We start from the raw sequence: 18,731 nt of genomic DNA, 5'->3' as shown, positions 1-18,731 counted from the left end.
AAAGAGCTACAAAGACGGAAGTGGTATCATTAAAACGAGTGATCTTTTGTGCTCCAGAATTTATTTTTCTACATAGTCACCATCATTCTTAATATTTTTGCCAAGAATCGAATGACACAATTCTGCTTCTGACACACGTTCATGAAAGGAGTTGCTTTCTCAGAGTCTCGCACTGTCAATATCTGCAACGGAGAGATAAACTTTTAGGTCATGAATGCATAAGTTCAATCATCATAACAATGCAATTTGCAATACCCTTTGATCAATTTGGTTGGAAGAAAAAAGATAAGAGGCATTACCTTCAATTCTTGCAAGATTTGGGGTTTGTTAACAGACTGGATCATCTTTCGTATATGAACTGATCAACTTTTACATTAAACTGTTAACATGCGTGGGATAATCTGTTTCACATGATTGTTAGAAATAAAATGTATTCCTTCGATATAATTTGCAAAGTAAGATAAAATTATTAAATATAAATAAATAAAATAACATTTTGTCTCTTATGTTAATTTTTATGAATAATTACAAGGACGTTTTTTTATTGGTTAAAATTAAAGGCTGTCTTTTGCGCTTGTATAGAGTGTCCAAAAAGTAACTGAAGGTTTGAAAATCTTTGTCATTTTACCATTAATGATTATTTTTTTCTCTATTTCAGATATTTTACAAATAATATTTTTGGAAATTAATTATTGGTAAGTATAACATTGAACAGCGTATGCAAGTTGTGAAATTGTTTTAACAAAATCAGAGGTCAATTGTTTTGACTCAAAGAACTTATTGACAGCATTTTCATGCAAGAGATAGTATGTTGGTGCAAAAATAATGTCGTTTTTTTACGTTCAACTATATATGAAAAAACAACATTATTTTTGCACCAACCTAATAGTCACAACTCACCACACAATTCGAAACATTGTGAAAGAGTCTGTGTTAACAAACCCCAAATCTTGCAAGAATTGAAGGAAAATATCAGGAACGAAATAAGGGAGTTAAATTGCAATCCAGAGATTCTGCAATCTGTCATGAATAATATTTTGGAAAGTGCACAAATATGCGAAGCTGAAAATGAACAACATTTAAAATTCATTATTTTTTATGATTGAACAGTGTTTGAATTTTGCATTTATTTTTTTAAATTTCCCAACGTCTTACTCAGATTGTGTTAAAATTACAGAAAGATACAAAAAATAAAGAATCTATTTAAGTTCAAAACCCTTCAGTGATTTTTTTAACACTCTGCATTAATTAAGCAGACGTTTTTTTACAAGTCAATATCTAAAAAAATTCTTCCACCAATAAAAGTCAACAAAACTCTTTCTAAAGGAAAGACAGTACTTTCGAGTTGAAACTCCTACTTGTGAGACATCGGCTTGGGGTTATTAGCTGGTTGGATGACCGGGTCCCTTGTCAAGACGAAGTAGGTCCATTTCACAGTCAGGTTTGCTTGATCTGTGTTAGTTAATAGAATTTCTTGTATGCGGAGCGTTTGCTTAGTTGGCAGAGTCCTTGCCTCACATGCAAGAGGCTCGAGTTTCGAATCCCGAGTTCGGATGTGTCTAACTGATGAGCCCAAATGAGGGTGAAACATGAGTCTTGGGCTTCCGGTTCATTGACTGTCATGGCTCTTGTAGGCTGCGACATTGTTTAGCTGTGGAATTTATTATATATATATATATATATATATATAATTGTTTTAAATATGCGCAATGATTTGACTTGGCTAAGAATTTCTTTTTCTTACAAAGGTGTTCAAAAAAGTAAGTGTTAAAGTTTAAGCTATTCTTAAAATAATTTTCCTAACAAATTGTGATGCAGATGAAGTTGGTCTGCTAATACTTACAAGAGACGCCAAAGTTATCGGCTTTGGTAAATATTTCTTTCACCAAACCTGTCCATTGTTTACTGATTTTACCAACTTTAGCGGTTTCATCGGAATTGTAAACCTGGAAAGAACACAAACAAAAGGAAAATAAAATAATTTTTTTTAAATACCTTTTCAACTCAAACAAGGCATACCCTTCTCTCAAAAAATTACACGCCACAGCCAAACAAGCAAGTCAGTGAAAAAAAAAAAGCCTTTAAAAAAAAATGTTGTTACAAAATAAAATTCCACCATAATGCTTTTCCATTCTTTAATATATAAGTCAGTTATTTTATTCTTGGGTGAAATTGTACATGAAAACAAAGACTCAGCCCAAATACTTTTATTTTATTTTTTACTCTTTTTTATCCCAAACAGCGGCATATTGCTACTTAGAATGTAATGGGCTACTATTGGGATTGTGGAGGGTTGAGCAGCAAGATGTCTGTTCACATTGCAATTAGACTTCCGTAGGTTAGTCCAGTCAGGGAAGTAGGAAGTATAGCAGTGTATTAGAATAACAGGTTTTTTGGCATCTAGGGGCCTCTATAATGAAAGGCTGGAATTTTACTGCTTACTGGGTTAGTCAGGAGTATGTACATCAAGGTGGTACAAATGCTATGAGTTCAGAGCAAATTTCATTAAAGTACTCATAAAACAGATATGAAAGTGCAGTGATGGGACAGAGGTTGGAGTTTGGCTGACAATGTGGGATCTCTTAAATTTGAAATTCATTTTTGGATGTTGTCTAAGAGTGAACAACTATTAGTAGAGGCACAAGCCCAGATTTGGCAACAATACTCCATGCATGAGCGAATTGTGATTGTTTAAAGATATAGGATACTCTCTGGTGTGAATGACTTTCTAGCATGGTAGAGGGAGTCCACCTTCTTTGCAGCAACCTTTGCAATATCTTCAATGTCTTTGTTCCAATTCATGTTGCCTGTGAAGAGTTGAAAGAGGAGCTCTCAGGTAGGATGTTATTTATTTGTCACAGCAATCAGTAGTTGAGAAGGGTTTTTTTTGTGTAGTTGTTAAAGGAAAGAAGTTTAGTCTTAGTAGCATTAAATGTTACAACTTGTAAAACGACTAAAGTGCATAAAAGGCGGGGATACACTATTACTATTTCATAAATATTTATTTTTAATCAATACTTGACACTGAAAATTAAATGTATACTTTCTTCCTTGAAATTAAACTGTTTGAAATGCTCAAACGAAATGTTGGAATTTTATAGTAAAACTACAAGTAAAATACTGATCTAATATAAATATTAACTCATTTTCTACTGTACTGATCTCAACGGTCTCCTTTGCAGAATAAAACTGAAGGGAAAACCACATCTGAAGAAAAGAATTTTTCACAAAATATTATGTCATATGCACTCTACATTAAACCACATTGAGATCAACAAAGATTCGAATTATAATAATCAAAAAAAAAAAAAAGATAATAAAAAAATAAAGATCCGAATTATAATTATTAAAAAAAAAAAAAAAAGATAATAAAAAATAGTACTCCATACGTGGGCGAATGGTGGCCTTATAGAGGTATAGGATACTGTCAGGTGTAAGTAGTTTTCTAGCACGGTAGAGAGAGCAACATTCCTTGCAGCAGCCTTGGCAATGCTCTCAATATCTATTCCAGTTCATATTCCCTGTAAACGTTAGGCCGAGGAGTTTAAAAGAAGTACTTTCAGGCAATGTGTTCTTGGCCATTGCTATTGGTGATAGAGAAGGTTTCTTGTAGTTATTGAAGGAAACAAGCTTAGTCTTAGCAGCATTGAATGTGACCATCCATTTTTGTCCCCATTCCACTACAGATTGGAGGTCATCCTCTAGCGTTTCTGCCATTTCCTTGGATATGTGTTCATTTGTTTTCCCCTCATATCTGTTATAGAGAGTGGTGTCATCGGCAAATATACCCATCTTCGAAACAATTTTATCAGGGAGGTCATATCCTAGTTTCTTATATATATATATATATATATATATATATATATATATATATATTAGTTACCCTATATATTAACACAGGCTATAATTTGGGACAATACAACATCTCTCTTATATACGGGTTATGCTGTAATACAATTCCGCCATTTTTTTATGAATCAATTTATAAAATAAAAATCTTGTTCATAAACAATAGCTTATTTAAAAAAAAATTAGCTTATGAATGACATTAATTCCACTAGAATGCAAAAAATTCAGCCATTTTACAGATTAGTTTTGTGAAGTAAAAAAACAAAAATACTTATGAAAAATAATTTACTTAAATAACATCCATGAAAATACTTTCTGGTTTCTTAGAAAAGAATTCATCCATTTTTATTAATTACTTTGGAAAATTCTATCTTTTCTGACTTTACATTATTTTAAAACTACATTAACTTTTAGATTAAGGATTCCATCTATAACGATAAAACTTGATTCTTCTAATTTGGTCATAAAAATGATAGTCATAAATAAATATGCTTAATCATGATTAAATATGTTATACATTAACACAAGTCATAAATTAACACAAGTCATAAATTAACAAGTCATAAATTAACAAGTCATAAATTAACACAAGTCATAAATTAAAATTAGAAAAAGTAAAATACAACAAAGTAAAATACAACAAAGTAAAATAAGACATGAATTAAAATAAGTCATAAATATGATAAGTCATAAATCAAAATGAAATGATAGAAATTATTTTATAAATGTTACTTACTTTGAACTTTTGATCTCCAACACAGCAAGGTCCTTGCCATATACAAAGGGGTCCCTTTATTTTGAGGACAACTTCATCATCAGGAGTTGTGATGTCATATGTAGGTTCTAAACAGCTACACCTGAAAAACATATGTAAAAATCAAGATAACCAAAGAATCTCATCTTCATCTCAGTCTAAATCTACCTCCTTTCCGTACATGTCAGATTTGATTTTTAGTGCACTTTAACGTCAATACACTTTTTCGTAGTTTTGTTTTGAGGCTATCTCTTGAGAAATACTTTTTTTATCATTCATAAATTTGTTCATAGTTTAAAAACAGATTTAAATTCACTTTCAGCAAACAAGATTTGCGTAAACAATTCAGCCCTAATTTTGTCTTTCCTTGCAAATATAACAAACATTATTATTCAAAGAAAAACATATAAAATAGTATTGCAGTAGAACCCCAAGATACAGTGGTGCCGGGATAGTATTTCGGGATACAATGTTTTTCCGGTGCCTGGTTACGGTATTTGCTCCACCTTATGGTATTATTTATTATGTTATTTGATTATATACATGTGTATTATATACTGTACTGTATTTTGTTACTAATTTTTAACATGTACTTTATAAAATTTTGCTTAGGCCCCATCATACAGCGATTTCACCTTATGATCTCAACTCCAGAACAGATTAATGCTGTTCTACTGTATATTAAAACTTAAATGTAACCATATGTAAATTTATCCAGCTATTAATCATTGCATAAGACATAAACGTTGAAATTAATTGCTGTATACACCTTGAATATACACCAAATAAATTCACTTTATCCAACAGAGTATTGACAGAGATTTTTTTTCAATGTGTATAAAAAAATCTATAACAAAATTATTTCTTGAAAAACTTTTTTTTTTGTTTACATCATATTTGATACTAGGTATTGTATTAATAACATTTGCTGCTAACAAAGATGGCATTAGGCTTTTTGTCTTTATCGTTACTTTTTAGTATAATTATTATAATATAATTACTAGTTAATGATTGATGAACTATAATTATATTGCAAACTATCTCTCACTATAAATACTAACAAAGTAACTGACACACACACACACACACACTGATATAAGAAGTTGCTGAAATTTATTTTCATTTTAATGTATAGGTAGTGAAAGCTAACATTTGTTGATAACAAAGATGGCGGCATTTCTATGAATGTTAAATAAATTTTGAAAGCTCATGTTTGGACATGCTCTGTGGTATAAGACGACGCAGAGATTCTGTTGTACTTTTATTGCATATGAAAAATTGTAACAGGATCATTTACTTTTAGAATAAACTTGTTTACATTAGATGTAAACGACATTAAATGTAAATTACAGTAACTGCAGTAAGAGGTAATATTTCCTGGTAGTACCAAAGATAGTGGCCATTTTAATTGTTATTTAATATGGACAACAAAAATGGTGGGCATAGTAATTGATATTTTTCTGCCAACAACAAAGCAGTCTACTTTCTGAAAAATAATCATGGCAATAACAATTTTCTGAAAGGAATGAACTCAAACTACATTTTAGTTTTCTTAGGAATATAGTGCCACAAACCACGAAAAGCGACTATTCGGAATCAAATATCAATGTTGCAGTAACAATTATTATGTCCTCTTCTCTGTAAATTTTTACCATCATTTTCCCTACACGACAATTGAAGCATTCGTTATTTTCTTAATTTTTTTTTGTCGAAATAAATTGAATTGAACTGAATTGATAGTTTTATTCATACTGAAATATGAGGAGGAGCTTAGCCCAAAGACAGAAAACAAGGGACATGTGGGAGTTGAACGCTCTCAGCCTAACTCGATTGTCGCCCTTTAACTCAGAAGAGCGACCTAGCTGCGTCACTTCCTGTTTCTCATATTTCACCCTTTTTTCCGCTGAACGCTCGACCAGTCAAGATGTGACAAACACCGCTCCGGTGGAGCCATGAGCCACCACCGCGCCCTGACTAGACAGTCAACCGCAAGTAACGTTACTCATCTTTCATGAACTCTGATTCTTTCTATTACTCTTTCCTGTATATATTTATGCAAATAAATTGCATTTATTTCGTTGATATATAGCGGTATATTTTCGTCTTCATTATGCGACCTTTTGTCTTTTTAATTCCTCTACCATTAAATATATTCATTCACCATTATATATATGGGGACGGAATCATCTAAAACACTGCAGACGTCCTGTCCCCAACAGACATAACTCATTATGTCTTAAATATTGAAAAACCGATATTGACTGACAAAGAAGAAAGAGGGGAAGAAGAAGGATAAGGAGGAGGCGGAGAAGAACTGTTAACGGTTTTAAGACCAAAACTAGTGCAGATATGTTTTTAATAAAATAAAAAAAAAAATTAAAAAAAAAAATAATAATAATAAAACAGCTGTATTTTTCTGATGAAGAATTTGTTATAATTCAAAATATTTAATTTTTTTAATAAATAAATATATTTATTTATTAAAAAAAAAAAAAAAAAAAAAATGTCTGCATTAGTTTTGATCTTAAAACTGTTAAAGTTTGAATTTTGTATACATATATCAACAGTGTTTAATATTATATGAAACACGCGTCGCCCAACGCTCACACTGTATTAAACAATCAAACGTTCAACAACATCTAAGCATTATCATCGCTAGTTTTGTTCTTAAAACCGTTAAAGTTTGAATTTTGTATTTCATATTTAAACAGCGTTTAAAAAAAACAGTGAATTCTTAAATTAAAGACGAGTAGTCAAAATAATACAATCTAAAAACTTATGAAACGTAATACCTACGTTTGTTTGACCTTCCCGACAACAGTTCCGACAGGAGCTTCCACACTAACGGTCAGCGCGCAAGACTCACAGCAAGCACACCAGCTGCAACCAACGCAGCATTTGAACTCTCGTGTTACTCGCATGACTTCCTAAAAAAAAAAAAAAAATTCTTAAGAAAAAAGAAAAACAAGCATTAAAAATGTGTTACAAGAAAAGAACCTTTTTCTTGTAAATAAGACAAACATTAGATAAGTAAGAAAGGTTCAGGAATAGATTCAGAAAGGAATTTCGCATTGTTCAGTTTCACATAAAAGAGTTTAGAGATGTTGTTGGAAAAGGAATTTTAATTGTTCAATTCTTTTTATGAAAACTGTATTAAAATAAGGTCAGTTAGAGAAGAACGAACAATAGCAAATTAAAAACATATTGAAAAATAAGTTAGGTCGAAAAATAGGATAGTAAGAATTCTTTGTCTGCAGAAATGGTTGGGAAACATGTGCGAACCACGCATGTTCAAGCCATGTGGGTCGATCACGTTTTTGGACACACGTATAACGTCATGGGAGAAATGAATTCTCAATATAGGAGCTAGAGTCGAAGATGAGTTAGACAGAGTTGGAGACGAAGATAGGAGACAGAGCTGACATGGTCAGAGGAGGGTCCCTTTGGAAGCGAGGGACAAAGTTTTACTCATGTAGTCGACTTTGAATTCCTGGATGTGATCATCATTTCGACCGGTCAAATGGAATAAAAGAACATTTCATATTTTTGTAACTGCCCTAACTGTGTGTCGTCTTTCTACAACAAAGATAATGTGTAATCATCTTTAATGAACTTTGAATAACTCTTCCAAGTAATGTGTCCCCCTCTTTATCATAAGTAATGACTGTCCTCTTCTGTGTTGTAAGAACTGATCACCCCCTCATCTCATCCTCTCTACAATATAATAATGTAATAAGAAACCACAGACTATAGAATGTATAAATGTTTTTTGTTTTTTTTACATGGGGTCACAACTTATCAAGGCCCGAAAGCCACTCAGGGATAAGGGTTATTGCGTGTACAGTAATCAAAATAAATGTCTCTCTCCTCTCTCTTCTCCCCTTCATCAATATGAATGTCCCCTATGCAACAAATGTTTAACTGTGAAAAAGGAAAAAAGTATGACAAAAACAACACATCCCCACCACCACCTTCCCACAGTATTTATGCTGGAGTCCCCCACGGGTCCATCCTAGGCCCAACTCTCTTCCTGATCTACATCAATTATCTCCCAAAACACATACTTAAATCATTCGTTGACATCTATGCTGATGACACGACCATCTATGGCAACATATCAAAGGCCGTAAATGACAAAGTTCTCTCTGATTCTCTCTCCTCTGATCTTGAGCGCATAGTACAATGGGGGAAGAGGTGGCTGGTTACTTTTAATGCATCCAAAACCAAGCTTCTATCTTTACATCATCAATGCTCTGATCCCCATCTGGCATCAATTGAAATGGATGGCTCTCGTCTTGGGGAGGCTCCATGTTTTGACAAGCTTCTGGGCTTGACCTTTACTTCTGATCGGAAATGGAACACGTACATCAAATCTGTTGCCAGGGACACTGGGAAAATGGTGGGATCCTTCTACCGCTCCAGAAGATATCTCACTACTGATGCAATTCTCTATCTGTATAAAAGTACATCCAAGGATGGATTACTGTTGCCACATCTGGGCAGGAGCTGCTAAAAACAGCCTATTCTGCCTTGACAGAGTACAAAATAGACTTTGTGGTATAGTGGGGGATGCCCTTTACTCTTCCCTGCAACCTCTCTCCCACAGAAGAGACGTTGCGAGCCTGTCTTTGTTTTATCGTTATTTCCATGGCAGGTGCTCGTCTGAGCCCCAATCCCTCGCCCCCCCCTCGCCAATCTTTCACGAGAAACACCTGTCTGGCTGAAACTACTGTCAATAATTTTCCCCACTCTTTATCTGTGCCTAAATCCAAATGTAGATTCCATGAGCAAAGCTTCTTTCTTAGAACTGCATGCCAGTGGAACTCTCTGCCACTTGCCTGTTTCCCACCTGACTACAACTTGGACGTCTTCAAGTCCAACATAAACAAACTCCTGACAAACCGCCTCCTTAAGTAAGACACTCTATCAAAACCCGCAATACTAATGATTACTACAATACTATCTCACTGATTACTGTACATGCAATAACCCTTATCCCTGAGTGGTCTTTGGGCCTTGATAAGTGGTGACCTCCATGTAAAAAAAAAAAAAAAAAACACGATTTTTACTGAATATTTAATTTTGTTTTCAATTCTTTGAAAAACCAAACACAAATTTTGGTCACATTATTTCATAAGGTTAATTTGAAAATTTTAGAAAACCAAAGAATGTTATGAAATATTTTATTATTGATTATTGAGTGTGATCTTCGCAACATTTCAGTTCATGCAACCTCCGAACTTTTTCAATCTGCACAGAATTTTGGATGGAACCCTTCATTTAATCTATAGAGGTAGCAGGCTCTCGTTCCATCGGCTATGACTGGGGAAAAGTCCTAAGTATTAAAGTAATATGAACGTGGTACTATTAGAAAGAGTGATCTTTCAGACACCTAAAAAAAATTTAGAAAAAAAAATCATCATTTCATGTTGTTTTGTTTGAAGGGGGCAGTGTCGTAAAACGTTGGTTCCGACGCTGTTTGTTAATTGTGCATGCATGAATGTTTGATTCGTTGTTTCGTTTTAAAAAGTTAAATTTGCAACGTCATAACATCTTGTGTCGTTGTGGTCCGATCTGTAACATGCTCGCTTACGAACTTAAGTTATGTAAGTTCACGTCCAGTATGCACCATTTTTTTTTTTTAATTTTTTCTCTCTCGCATCTTTTCAAATTCTCAACTTTCTTACACACGTCCACCACATGGTATTTTTTTTTCTTTTAATAACATAAGACGGTATTAAAGTCCCTTTTTTTCTTTTTTTATTATTTAACCATATTTTATGACCAGACAACACCGAGCACCTCCATCTTAACTAGTTTAAAATAGTTCCCAAAATATCCACTTTTTGAATCCATTCAATTCCATCTTGAAATGTTTTAACTATTGGCGCTCTAGAAACTTGTTCCGAAACTGCATTATTATTTTATTAGCAATGGTTAATAGATCTGCTTTTTTTTGTCAAAAACTTTTAAAATAAAAAAATTTCATTTTTTTTTGTGGGGAAAATAGAAACAGCCTACCTTTCAAATGCCCTCGTGTCTGTCTTTCCTGCGGGTTGGGATGAAAAGAGATTCAATATGGCGTATGTGAGGTTTTAACACACACGGTCTCGGACGATATTGCAAAGTTGCGCTACATGCATGCAAATGAGGTGCGCCAGGCTTCATAAAGCAGGTCGCTTGGAGTTGAGGAGGATTTTTTTTTTTTTGGACACATTGCTTTGTGTTGCAGCAGTGCGTTGCACTATTTTTTTTTTTTTTTTTTGGACACATGGCTTTGTGTTGTAGCAGTGCGTTGCTTTGCAGCAGACATTTTGAAACATGTTGGCATGTTGAGGTGTGCAGAAGAGAGAGAAATAAACGTATCACTTAGGATACACCCCTTACAACATTTTTTTAATTTCCATTCTTTTTTGCGTAATCGCTTCTCATTCATTTTGCTAGTAAAATAATTAATCCTAATTTTACCAATATTTTCCTTTAACTTTTACTTTTATTCAATTTGTGCGTCTTTGAACATCGATATGACATTTTAATTTTCATGTGTAACTGTCACTACATATTCATGAGCATATTTTAGTCTAACCACTTACAAGTAACTAGAGACCTCCTTAGGCGATATTGCCGATAAAAAAGTTCAGTCAGGCGTTTCCTCTTGCCCTACTTCAGTATTGAGCACTCTTGCATTAGCAGTGCTAAAATTTCATTGGTTACTTCACTTCTGAAAAATATTAACCTGGAGTTATATATATATATATATATATAGATATATAGATATATATCCTGTATAATTTTATGCCAGATACATTTGCTTTTGTTTTTATTAATAAATTACCACTTATCAAGGCCCAAAGGCCACTTAAGGATAAGGGTTTATAAGGTTGTCAATTGTTAATAAACAACACCCTGGAAGAAAATTCAAGCAGCAAAAGATAAAAGCGATTTGATTACTAGTTTATGAAAGGTATGTCAAATTTCTGGCCTTGGAAAATGTAGGTTGTGTGGTATTAGCTGACTGTTGTCCCATCAAATGATATATAGGGTCATTTTTTTTTAATCTGTGCAGTCTTTTAATTACCCCTCCACCCCAATTGAAATATCCGATTTGTTTTTTTTATTTTAGAAACAAAACAATAGTTTTTTAAAAATAAGAAAATTTTAAGTAATGTAGGTTTTATTTACGACTCTGCAAATGCATTATAGCCTGGCTTATACAGCAGTGACATGTAGAGAACTTTTTCAGGGTAGGTACTTAAGTGGAAAAACTTCCTCTGAAAAGGGTACTTTTAAAACAGGAGTAATGAGGTAGGTGCTTGGGCACCCCTGCAACCACCCCATCTGCATGTCCATGTCATACAGCCATCATCATCATTTAACATCTGTTCCCATGCTAACATAGGTTGGTTTAAAAGACCACCAATGTAAACCAGCACCAATTTCTTCTTTTTTTTTTTAATGAAAATATGTATTTTTGTTATGGAAAGTGATAAGTATTAAACAAAGGGAGGTAATTATAGTTATAATTTCAACATAAAATAAATTTAGGTCAGGTGATATCAAATGACCAGTTTACCAATCTAATGACATAGCCTCCTTTTTTTTTTCATTTGTGCGACCCCCAAAACTTTTTTTTTTTTTTATAAAACAAAAAACTTTTTTTCTATTTTTTTCCTTTATTAGTTACTTTTATCTTTTGCAAGTTTATAATTTGGATCTTATAACTCCAGCAGAAATAAACTAAAATTAAAAACAAATTTTTTTTTTTAAATCAACAAATTTTCAGGCATTTATTACTATAGACAACAAATGAAAAAAAAAAGTTGAATGAAAGTCTGTAGTGGCAACCTTTAATGTTTTTATGGAAATGTGCCTTTATTTGAAATGTGCCTTTATTTGAAATGTGCCTTTATTTGAAATGTGCCTTTATTTGAAGGGCATCTCCAACATTGCGTATTGGACCGTTTCACCGCTGTCATTTCTCTTTGACAAATTGAACACATAAGAATTTCGCTTCTAACTTTATTGAGATTTATTTGCTTCCCCACAAAAGCAAAATGTGACACAAGGTCGTTTTTAATGTGGGAGAAAACCAGCTCCCCAAAAAGGAGCACTCTGGAACTACTCAAAAATAAAAATTGCCTTAATATAGAAAGGCTGCCTCTTACATTGACTAAGGACAAAATTAACTTAAGTGTAGCATCAGAACAGATACTACACTGTGAGCAATAAAGGCTAGTTTTGCATCATTATGTGTACCCCAAATCTTGTTCATGCTTCTTATATCCATGTTAATTCTATGTCATTTGATGTGAAACCAGTCACGTGACCTAAATTTTCCAAGGTCAGAAAGAGGCCAGAAATTTGGAACCCTTTCGTACACTAGCACTGCAATTTGAAATGCAGCAATAACCAAGAACTTGATTGCTTATCAGCCAAATCATTCGGCTTATTATATATTTATTTGCTTTACGCCATTTCAACCTTTTGGGTTTATTTAATGCTGTGAATATAGTTTTTATTTGTATACACTTACGTAACACACTTACGGAACACACGATCAAATCGCTTCACCCCAAATAGGTTGCACATATTCCGTTCTATAGTACAAGCTACTCATGGCAAAACTTTGGGGGTTTTTTCATGCCAGATAAGGTATGTTGCCACTTGGATGTAAGCGGCTACTATTTGGTTCCATACCTGCAGGGATATTATAAGTAGTGTTCACAAATAGGTCAAAGGTGCGGAGTTCAATTCTTGGTCGAGTCATATCAAAAACTCAAAAATGGTATGTGATGCTCGCTTGCTAAGCAGCATTAAAAATCAGGATCAAGAAACAATCCTGTACAAAAAATGGCGCCTTTTTCTACAGTTATTCTTTTAATTTTGTTCTTCTTAGTTTGTTCAAGCTGGGGATGCCAAACATTTGCCCATTATCTCATATTCCAACCAAGAGGTGTAGTAGCGAATGAAAAGGGAACCTTTGGATTGCCCTCAACTATAGTTGATCATCTTACTTCCTTCACAATTTGAATCTTTCTGTTTCTGTTCTACCACACTCTTCCTCAATCTTTCACTCTTATTATTCAAACACTCTTCCTGTCTCTATTTTTCTGCCCCATCTCTCTATTATGATCTTTCTCCCTATTCTTCTTTTCATTTTTTTAACCTCTTTTTTTTTTTACTTTTACCCCCCCCCCCCTCTGTCACTTTATCTTCTCTTTCTCTCTGTTGTTCTAGTTTAATTTTTTTTTTCCTTTTTACTTTCTTTCTTATTTCCATTCCCGCCTCTCTCTCTCTTTCTCATAAAACACACTCATATTATTTGGATTCTTTGGCTGCTAAGTGTCATATTCACAACGTTAATGTAAACTCCAACCTTCAGATGTTACTGTCAAACTCAGGGGGACCTTTCTCTACAACTCGAGAATCTGCACAGAATTTCAAACAGAATACTTTAATTACTTACTCATTCCATCAGCCATGACTGGATAGAGTAAGTAATTTGCAATTGTATTTTTCAGTGGCCCGCACTGAGGATTAAACGTTCAACCTTCAGACGAAGGTCACTTTATAATCAAATTTTTTCAAGTACTCTAACGACTGAATCACAGGTCCTTGCAGACAATTCTAGTATGAACTTTAGCAGCGTTAAACCTACTTTTAAATCTAGATGTAAATATCACTATTTATTACTATATATATAATTACCTCCCTTTGTTTTGTTATCAATTTCCTTTTAAATCTAGATGTAAATATCACTATCTATATATATAATATATTATATATTTATTATAATTACCTCCCTTTGTTTTGTTACTTATCAATTTCCCCACCCCACCCCACCCAAAAAAAAATATGCATTTCCATTTATTTATCTTTCCATCCTAAGGTGTGGCTCAAAATAATATTCTATATATTTTGAAATATAGTATTTCAACAAGCATGTGTGACTAAGGTGCAGAGAAACAGACAGATAGAGTGTATACATTTGTATGTATCTGACAAAGTGAAGCCGATAAAATTTATACATGAATTCTCTGCAACAGGCTCGTAATATAACAGCATATGTTTCTTAGGACTTGCAGCTAAATTCGATATTAAATGTTTTACAGATGGTCCAATGGTGTACTGTGATATGTATATAAAGAGTCACCTCATAGCATGGCGTTCTATACGACCGGTCACTTTTGTTTTAAAAAGAAATTAAGTCAACAATATTTGAAAATACATAGAATAACATTCGGACCCATATGTGAGGCTAAGAATATGTGTTGAAAGGTAAACAGATAAAAAGACGTTTAGAGTAAATCTTTCAGAAATCTTAATTATCTCCCTTTGTTTTGGTTTGATAGTTATTGGTTTCCGTGACAAATAAAACGTATGTCTTTTCATTTATTTATACTAGAAAATTAAAAAATAAATAAATAAATAATTTACATTGGTGATCTTTTAAACCAATGCATTTCAGATGAAGATATTACATACTTACATGTCTACGAAATTAGTATAAATTCCCAAAAATTACAAAAAAAAAAAAAAAAAAAAGATCCAGTAGAAAAATAATTACAAGTAAACGTAGAATGTATTGAATTCTCGAGTTATATATGGGTTAATGTGAAAAAAGCTGTGCGACCAATTCAAATTATTACAAACTGACTTATCTGCCTTGACTTAAATTAAAGGTCCGTCATTTTTAAACAGAACATAATTGTGGATGATGTTTTTGTTAAAAATACACATCCAGCACATCTTCTACTGGATCATTTTTCATCATTTTTTGGAATTTATATTCATTCCACCATGACACTTAAGTATGTATTAATGTTTTCATCTGAAATGGATTGGTTTAAAATATCACCAGTGTAAACAAACACTGGGTGTTCAAAGTCTTGCAGGTCAAGTACAATGACCAAAAGAACTTCAAGAGAGACGTTGCATTCAGTAAGCAGACACCTCCCCTCAAAAAAGATAAAGCAGCAAATGCAATTATAAAATTTATGAAGTGCCACAAAGAATAAAATTGGTAAAAGAGATATTTATGACAAGCAATTTGCTTCCAAGAACTTTTTAAAGCAGCTTTCATATAAGGCCAAATAAAGCCTGCAATTTCTGACTTAACTGAAAAGAATTCTGTTCAACCAGATCCAGAGGAGGTAAAAAAATATCTGCAGCCAATATTTCAGCCAAAGAGAAAAAAATTCAATAAAATTAAACAAAAAGAAAACTAATTTGTACCATCGCCATTATTAATTGCAGAGATAAAAACAAAATAAATATAAGGAGAAAAAAATTAATTTAAAAAATTTAATAAATACATAAATAAATCGGTGGTTGTTCAGAATAATAAGGAAAATCAAAATTGAATTACAATTAAAATCCAATGTTATCTACTTAATTATGTCGAAATTAGTGACATATCTAAAATTTACGAAAAATGATAAAGTAGAGCATTAATTATTAATGAAAATATTTTTTAAGCAAATAGCAAGTTTTGCCTAAATAATATACAGATATGACAGCAGGGGAGGTAACTGGATAATAAAAATAAATTGTTTATGCAATTATTTTACAAATTTCAAAATTGTAGTTAAATAGAAAACATTGCTTTCAGTTGAAATTTAATTTTTCCATTTTTGTTATTCTGAACAATCACCAAAACACCCAAATTAAAAAAAATCCAAATTTAAAAAATAAAAATTTTTTTAAATAAGTTTAAAATAAAAATTATTTAAAAAAAATTAAATAAAAATAAGAAAATAAAATATAAAAATAAAAACAAACATCCAAATTTATAAAAATAAAATTTTAAAAATCAAAAAAAGTTTTTAACATTTAATTTAAATTAAACAAAAATCAAAATTAAAATTTAGAAAAATTTTTTAAATCAAAATACCAAATTCAAGGTATTAGTTGCATTTCTAGAAAAAAAAAAATGAACAGTGTCAATTGAACACTTTAATCTCAAAATAAAATTTTTATTTTTTTATTTTTTGTTTAACCAAAAAGAAAAGATGACAAATGAAAATGATGTACTAAGATTAATAGCTCTAAAAAAAAAATTGAGTGGGGGGGATGAATACAACAAATAATTGTTGCAATAAAATTTAAGATCATTTGGGATCATGTCTAACAAATGATTGTGATGAGTTCAGTAGCAAGATGTTTGTTCACATTACATTTATACTGCACATGTGTATAGTCAGGGAAGCAGAAAACAGGAACGGAATTGCAAAGTCTAGCAGTTCAACTGAAGAAATTATTAGAGTAGAAGATTTTCCACCATCTTAGGGACCCTTAAAGTGAAGGGGTGTGATTTTGTTGCTTGTCAGGTTGGTATGAAGTGTGTACAGGGGGCACAAGTGCTACAATTTCATCAGAGAACATTCCATTAAAACACTTGTAAGGCAGGCACGGTGATAGGGTTGGGGGTTGGAGCTTGTCCAATAGTGTGGGACCTGTTAGGTTGAATACTCTTTTTGGATCTTGTTTGAGAAGGAGGGACTGTAGCAGCCTAGACATGGCAACAATATTCCATGTATAGGCGAATGTAGAGTTATAGCATATTCTCAGGTGCAAATAATATTCTAGCATGGTAAATGGCGCCCACCTTCTTTGCAGCAGCCTTAGCAATGTCCTCAATGTATTTCATATTTCCTGTGAATTTTAAGTTAAGGATTTTGAATGATGAGCTCTCAGGTTGGATGTTATTTGTTATGGCAATTGGTGGTTGATAAGGTTTTTTGGGGGGTTTTTTAACGAGAGAATCACCACTTATCAAGGCCCAGAAGCCACTCGAGGATAAGGGTTAAAGAGTATACAGCGGTCAAAAGAACAATATCATAGTAATCGTTAGTAGTGGAAATTTGGTAAATTGGATTACTTGAGGGGAACAGCTCATCAAGAACTTGTTTATATTGGACTTGAAGACGGCCATATCGTACTCAGCTGGAAAGCTGGTAAACGAAAGAGTTCCACAGGTGTGCAGTCCTAAGGAGAGATCATAGATTGGAGCTCAGACGAGCACTTGCCATGAAAATAACGATAAAACAGAGACAGGCTCACAATGTATCTTCTGTGAGAAGATGTTGCAGGGAAGAGAAAAGGGTATCCCCCACTAGGCTATGGTCTATTCTGAACTCTGTCAAGGCAGGATAAGATCTTCCTAGCAGCTCTTGCCCAGATGTGACAGCAATCCTTGGATGTACCTGGCTCTTATAGGTAGAGAATTGCATCAGCAGGTAGATATCTACTGGATCGATAGAAGGATCTCATCATTTTTCCAGTGACCTTGGCAATGGATTTGATGTACGTATTCCATTTTAGATCAGGAGTAAAGGTCATGGCCAGAAGCTTGTGAAAGCATGCAGCCTCCCCAAGTGTTAAAGGAAAGACGCTTAGTCTTAGTAGCATTAAATGTTACCATCCACTTGTGGCCCCATTCCACTCTAACGTATACTCCATCCAATATTATCACTATCACTTGTGGCTTTTAGCATCTACGAGCAAAATCAAAATTAAAAAAAACTTAAAGGATCGCTAAACACATTAAAACTGAGTTTTCACACAATCTGTATAATCGTAACCTACTGAAAATGTTTCAACGTTTTTATTTCACACATAAGCTGCAATATCTTGAAGCTTATATTTGCCCATTAGTTTTTAAAAGCCTTCAAAAACAAAAAAAAAAAAAAAAAAAAGAAGAAAGAAAGAAATAAAATTCTGAATTTAAAATTAAAAAAAAAACGCAAAAAGTTTGAGAAATGTAAAACTATGCAGGTCGGTAGAAAATGAAATTTTCTCATCTTAGCTAAATCATCATATCAGATGAATCCGAAGATTCTATTGTTGGCGATGGTTTTCCCGATATTTTTCTAGTCAGAAATTCTTATTAGAAAGACATCGGGTACTTACGGGAGTGACCACATGAACGTTGCCAACATCCTAAGAGAAAGTGATTTTGTGAAACAAACTAGATTCGAACTTAGAACACCCAGGTCATCAGTCTGTGACATTAACCACCGTCACCTTCTGTCTTTAGTTATTACTGTATATTTTGTTTGTTTTCAATTTCTCATCTGCAAAAACAAAAATTCTTTGTACCATTGTAACGTACATACAAAGGAAATAA

General features: G+C 32.9%; 1 protein-coding gene across 3 annotated transcripts in view; it reads right to left on the bottom strand.

The window, feature by feature from the left end:
• Positions 1-18,731, bottom strand: part of LOC145261243 (phospholipid scramblase 2-like) — a 144,797-nt gene that overhangs the window by 11,617 nt on the left and 114,449 nt on the right. For all 3 annotated transcript variants that reach the window (XM_080119626.1, XM_080119627.1, XM_080119628.1), the window contains exons 7-9: positions 7,400-7,530; positions 4,586-4,706; positions 1,844-1,946 (exon numbers count right to left, since the gene is read on the bottom strand). In XM_080119626.1, the coding sequence (XP_079975752.1) occupies positions 1,844-1,946; positions 4,586-4,706; positions 7,400-7,530 (355 nt within the window). The remainder of the gene's footprint in view (positions 1-1,843; positions 1,947-4,585; positions 4,707-7,399; positions 7,531-18,731) is intronic.

Source organism: Euprymna scolopes, chromosome 37 (assembly GCF_053919585.1).
Source record: "Euprymna scolopes isolate OS-2025 chromosome 37, ASM5391958v1, whole genome shotgun sequence".
In the NCBI taxonomy this organism is placed as follows: domain Eukaryota; kingdom Metazoa; phylum Mollusca; class Cephalopoda; order Sepiida; family Sepiolidae; genus Euprymna; species Euprymna scolopes.
This window is presented reverse-complemented; position numbering and strand designations above follow the sequence as displayed.